At 39.0% G+C, this 6,000-nt stretch overlaps 2 protein-coding genes across 9 annotated transcripts in view; one reads left to right on the forward strand and one right to left on the reverse strand.

Annotated features, from left to right (window-relative positions):
- The window catches only part of GRIA4 (glutamate ionotropic receptor AMPA type subunit 4), a 397,987-nt gene extending 392,412 nt beyond the window's left edge, over positions 1-5,575 (reverse strand). For 6 of the 8 annotated variants that reach the window (XR_010727609.1, XM_066247649.1, XM_066247651.1 and 3 more), the window contains exons 1-2: positions 4,613-5,076; positions 3,312-3,470 (exon numbers count right to left, since the gene is read on the reverse strand). Coding sequence is in view for 7 of the 8 variants with exons in the window: in XM_066247649.1 (XP_066103746.1) it covers positions 3,312-3,470; positions 4,613-4,700 (247 nt within the window). In the remaining variant the exon portion in view is untranslated. Of the gene's footprint in view, positions 1-3,311; positions 3,471-4,612; positions 5,077-5,261 lie in introns of those variants that run through there. The other 2 variants (XM_066247650.1, XM_066247655.1) reach the window with 2 other exon arrangements.
- On the forward strand, positions 5,030-5,428 carry LOC136319540 (uncharacterized). The gene has a single exon (XM_066252757.1). It carries the CDS (start codon positions 5,030-5,032, stop codon positions 5,426-5,428), a length of 399 nt encoding a protein of 132 aa, XP_066108854.1.
- Positions 5,576-6,000: the final 425 nt, after the last annotated feature.

Below are 6,000 nucleotides of genomic sequence, written 5' to 3' on the forward strand. Positions count from 1 at the left end.
AAAGATAGTTATTTTGGGTCAGTTGTATATTTTATTAAAGAACATTGACTATATTGAATTTCTTTTAAAATATTCATTTTTCTATTCCTCATACTTTGGATAGATCACAGCAAAGAAATGTATATTCTTAATTACATTTTGAAAATTTTACACTTGAGCTATTTATTACACCTCTTTTTTGTGATTAAAGTAGGTCACAATTTTATATTACCTGTATTTCCTATAATTTCAGTTTAACATGAGCAAAATACGACTTTCCAACAATATAGTTATAAAGAGGACACTATTTTAATTTAATCTAACATAAATATTGTTAAAAATAAAATAAAATTCTAATCTAAAATGATTGTTCCTCCCTCAAAAACTTGGATGTATACCAAAAGTAACAAATTTGAGTTAATCAGGTGTAGACTTAAGCAATTTGTAAACTCTGTACACAGAATGTTTAAGATGACCCAAAGTAATCTTAGAGTACTGAATTAATTTTGAGGCAGAAGAAGCGGCACTAAATTATATCTGTCCAGTAGATGACCAATAACTTTTATTCTTTAATCCGCTTTGCCCTTGATAATACATTCCATAAAGTAAGCGTATCCTTTTTAATGGGCTTTATTCACAGACAGATTAGATCCTGCAGTTTTATAAGAATCCAGTACAAGAAAATCACAATTCAAACAAACCTAGTCAGTCACATATTTTATCTTTATATTTAGTCTACCACACACAAAAAAATTAAAAATCCAGTGTGTATCACTATGAGGAATAATTTCCATGTTAGTTCTCCAGAATGCTATTTTTATTCTTTTATACCCAAAGGAATAAAGCTGGATATACAAGGCTGCCTCGTCCTCACTGCTGATGCTTCACCATTAATTAGAGTGGAAAATCATGCTGTATGTGCTCGGTCAGTCCATTCAACAAACACAGGTCACCTGACCCATGCTTTCTGATAATTAATTTTTCCCAAATTCAGCTTGGATTTCCCTTAAGGATATTCAGCATACTCATTTCCCCTCCAAAATTTCTTTTCTGCCCCGGAAAATATTTTGTCCTTATTTACAATTTATGTTTTTTAAAAAACTATATTTTGAATATGTATGCAAAATCAATTAATGTGATTATGGAAAAATATAATATTACTAACATAGTGTTACACTTGGATTCAAAATAAGGAAACTTCAAGTTTGCTTAGTTTAAATTTTTTTCAGTCTTAAATGTGAAAGAACAGCACATTATCTATATTTTATACTTTTTTTCATTTGGTGTGCAGCTTCTTATCAATTTCTTATGTTTATAGAGACTTTACTAGTAACACTTCATTTTATATAATATTTTTATTGCATAAATAAAATAATATTAATTAAAATTATCTGGAATGAGATTAACAAATAACAAGGAAGAAAGCATTAGTACTTATCTAGCTGAAAGTAATAAAACAAAGTCTAGAATATTTAAGAATTTAATTTGTAAAAGCAAAAGAAATAAAAGTAATATATCTGACATTTTAAAGAAACTCAAAATTTAAAAGCAAAAATTAATATTTAGATAGTAATTTACTGCTGACAAAGTACCTTCACATATATTTGAAATATAAATTATTTTTAAAGTTAGTAATTTTTGTTTACAGAATCTTAGGAGATACATGAGAAAAAGTTTTAAATAAACACATAATATTTATATATGAAGAAGAATGTTTTATATCTAGAATTAGTTAAAATGTTGACATCCCTTTCAAAACTTGGACCACAAAACAGTAACTTAGAAAATTTGCAAAAATAATTATTCTCAAACCTAGCTCTAATTTGTGTGCATTTATGCTTAAAAGTAACTTTCTCTTGCTATTATGTAATATTGATTTTATCACTAGATACCAAACCATTTTCTAATTAAGTAGTGTTCATAGGAATGATGGAATCCCTGCGAAATAATACAAGTGTGTCAGTTTACAAAAATATCAAATGCTTTGGCCTCTTCATGAAACCAAATTCTAAAACAAAGTAATGGCTAGACGGCATAAATAAGGAAAATGATCATATCATCTGTTATATGAATTAATGGTAAATAAATATGAATAAAAATAAGTTAGTGAAATAGATGTCTTCCAAACAGTTAAAAACTCTGTTTTCAGTTTCACTTATTTGTCCAGTACACTTTCCTGTACTAAGAGAGAGCTTTTAAAATTAAAATATACTCAGGTTGATATAATAAAAATACAATCAAATTAAACATTTTATTACTCTTATTCAAAATTTTATGTAGAAACTACTTCTAAATGTCTTGCATAATCTGTAACCATTATCTTACCACATAAATTTTGAACAGTTGTAAATTAGCATGTAAAGCTGAAGAGATATTTGAAACGTATTTCCTTCAAAAATTGAAAATGCCATATAAATGCTATATGACTGATTATATTTTAAAAAGTTTTTAATTAATCCATGATTGATTGTATTTTTTTTACATTAAGTTATGCAGTATTTTGGTGGGGGAGCACCATACAACTGTTTCATTATAGTTTTAGGTTTGATCACCTATTGAAGTTTCATTGTGTGGGATAATAGATCCAGTTGCATCGGTTTGTGAATTCAGGTGGATTGAAAACTAACATGATTTGGCATCAAGGTAATAATTCATGGAGTTATATCCACAGGATATATGCATTACATGATAGTAAGAGGCATTTACAACCCAGAATATAAGAGCAGGGCAGTCTCAAGTGACATCACCAGTTCATCTGCAGCGTCAGCCAACCGACTAGAATATATATTCTCCACAACACCGCTTCCCTCTCTTTCTCACTATTACCAAACCTTCCATTGCTTTCATCAGTGTAAGAGAGCATGTGTCTACCTTAAAAGCAAGACATATGCTTACTCAAGTGAAAAGCAAACAAGAAAAACCAAAGAATCAGAATCAAAACTAAACTGAGAACAATTTTTACTGACTTTGTATTCAGGTGATAGGAAGAACACTGAAATGGTAAAGAAGAAATTAATTTGAATTCTCCAGACATGAAATAAGAAAAAGAAAAAGGAAAGAAGAAAGGAAGAAGAAGGAAAGAAGGAAGGAAGGAAGGAAGGAAGGAAGGAAGGAAGGAAGGAAGGAAGGATTAAAAGAAGAGGAAGAAAGACCATCTGATTATTTTAAGACTAAATCTTGTTTTTAACTCTGATTTGCTCTGGAATGAGCCATTTATGGGAAGCTTAAATTTCTTTCTATAAAAAAATAATAATAATAAATAAAAACAAAAGGCACTCTGTTGCCTCATTTTAATTCTCTTCTAATTTATCCACAATTTATGTTTTACTTACAAGCATTTGTTACAGCAAAACTGTTGGCTGTCTCAATGTTGTCCACATGAGGTACCAAATTAAAAGGCGCTTCCGACGCATTGGGGCTGGTGTTATGAAGAAAAATTGCTAATCGAAAAGCAGTGTATTCCTGATCTGTGTTTCGGATGAAGAGACCACCTATTAAAAACAACAGAAAAAGCACATTCAGTGTTTCCCCCTTGTAAATGTTATTCCCACCCCAAGCACTGTCAAATCCACTGCCATTCCTAGGCACATAACAATTAAGAAGCTATCCTGCCACATCTTGGGAGACTGGCCTTTGTCCCTAAGGTGCATGCTTAGTATTTTAGTCTTTAGGACAGCTCAGCTTTTTCCTGTTCCAATCTGTCATGATCACAGTGACCTCTGAGACCATTTAGTGTGTTTTCCCTTTTTTCTCTCACCCTCCCCATCATTTCCAGCACACTGCTACATCAGCCAGCTCTGGACATTTCTCTGGAAGATGCATGCAGATGAACAGAAAGCAGGATTTGCATTAAAATACAGAAAGGAAAGGATGTGGTGACACGTAGGGTAGAGAGAAATCAGAAAGGAGACATGAACTTTGTTTTTCTGCAGCTGGTGGACTCAGCCTAATTAGCTCCGTTTTGTGCACAATCCATGAGAAATGATGCAGTGTTGAGGCTGGGCTTAGCTGGAAGAAATTCAATAGCTGCGTCCCATTAAGACAGGAGAGGAGAATAGCAAGAAAAGCCAAAGATGGATAGTTCCCCGGAAACAGAGTCGAGATGCAGGCATAAGGGGTAAAGATTCAAGAGGGTAACAAAATAAAACGAGAGATTTCGAGAAAAGGATCTAACTTTGGAATCGGTTAACTGGTAGCAAGCAAAAGCAGTGGAGTGCAGGTGGAAACGCTCACCCCCCCCCCCCCCCCAACAGAGTCTTTCTATAATAGGAAGAAAGATGCGACGTCCAGCTTGGGAAGAAGTGTATTTGAAAAACAAACGAACAAACAAACTCGACATCCTTTTATGCTCTAGAGACATGAATGAAAAGAAATACCACATAAAATGTAATCAAACCCCATCAAGGGTTTTCCCAACTTATATCGATCCTACTTAAGTGACTTCAACCAAAGGTAGAAATGGGGAGTACGAGCTGAGGAAGGAAGATGGGCAATTCTGTGTATGTTCCAACTGAACATGCAGCAAAGAGGCAGTGGAAGGTTTCTCCGAACTGTCGGTCAGTAACTCATTTAACTCACTTTCGGGTATCTGCTACAGCCACCTACATGCACACCCCATCGGGGCACAGCTTACCTATTTGCACGCTGCTTGGAAAGGCTCCCATGGCGAGTCCCCAAAATCCAGAAAATAACAAGACAATCTGTCTGCAAATAATCCTCATCTTCTTTTTCTCCTCTCCTTGGCGCGCGCTTTCTCTCGCACTCTTCCTAAAGGCTGTTCAGAGAGGCATTGAAGACGATGGCGCTAAAATTAAAAAACAATAACCAGAAAATAAAGAAAAAAGAAAAGAAAAAGGAAAAAAAGAAAAAAAAAGGAGAGAGGTTTGGGTGGTTTCTGATTCGGACCCTTTCCCTTTAGCAATCCATCGCGAGCTGCCAGATTTTTCCCGCAGTATCCATAGCCCTGGGAGAGGTTTTCCGTCCGACTGCAAATGTTGCACATGCAAAAGATGGTGGTGGAGCGTCTAGTGGCTGCTCGCAGGGATGAGACATGCGCTCTCTCTTTGCCTCACTTGCACTCGCGCTCGCCCCTCACTTGCTCACATACACACGAACGCCGGCGCCGCGGCCGCCGCACGCGCCCCCCGCTCGCACAGCCCCGCGGCCCCCAAGCCTGCGGCACCCGAGCGTCGCCGCCTTCCCCCCGTCCCCTCCCCGAGCGCGCGGCACACCCTGCGCGCCCCTCGCCCACGGCGAGCAGGGCTTCGCCCCAGGGTGCTCACCGGAGCGCCCCCGCCGCCCAATGCTCCCGAGCCCGTCTGGAAACAGGTTTTCCACTGGCTCCGGCTTCTCTCCTTCCCCTGTCCGCAGAGGGACCGGCTCGGGATGCGCACCCCGGCGCCCCTGGCTTTGCTCTCCCGGCGCCTCTGCTTTTCGCTGCGCGCGGTAGGAAAGTGGCCCGCGGGCCCGGGCTGCAGCCCGGCTCAGGGGCGCGGGGAGTCGGTGGCTCCCAGGCCCCCGGACCCCTGCCGCATTCTCGCAGGCTCGCGGGAAGGGCCGCTGCCTCCCTCCCCTGCAGCCCTCGCTCTTAGCTCAGCCTCGCCCTCTTCTGCCACTGGGCTGCGCGCGGGGGACTCCGGTCCTCGCTGCAGCACAGATTTCTCATCCGCAGGCAGCCCGGGAGCTGGAGAGCCCGAGACCATGAGCGATGGGGTGAAGGGGCTCAGAGAGGGAGAGGAGGAGAAAGGGTGGCAAAGGGCAGCCCGGACAGGTCTAAGAGGCTGGGGCCGAGGAGGAACGAATGGAGGAGCTAAAGCTAGGAAAGAGACCCAGACAACTTAAAACATTCCAGGGAAGAGAGGAAGGCAAAGTTAATTGAAATAACAAAGTTTAGGATAATAACCAGGATAGCAAGGAAAAGCCTGAGAAATGACAGTTGAATATTGCCTGTAATATGTCCTATGAAAAGTCATTGAAGCACAACTAGGAATAAGGGCAGTGTGAAGTGTCCAGTAGGAAAAG

This window comes from Saccopteryx bilineata, chromosome 1, assembly GCF_036850765.1.
Source record: "Saccopteryx bilineata isolate mSacBil1 chromosome 1, mSacBil1_pri_phased_curated, whole genome shotgun sequence".
NCBI classification, from domain to species: Eukaryota; Metazoa; Chordata; class Mammalia; order Chiroptera; family Emballonuridae; genus Saccopteryx; species Saccopteryx bilineata.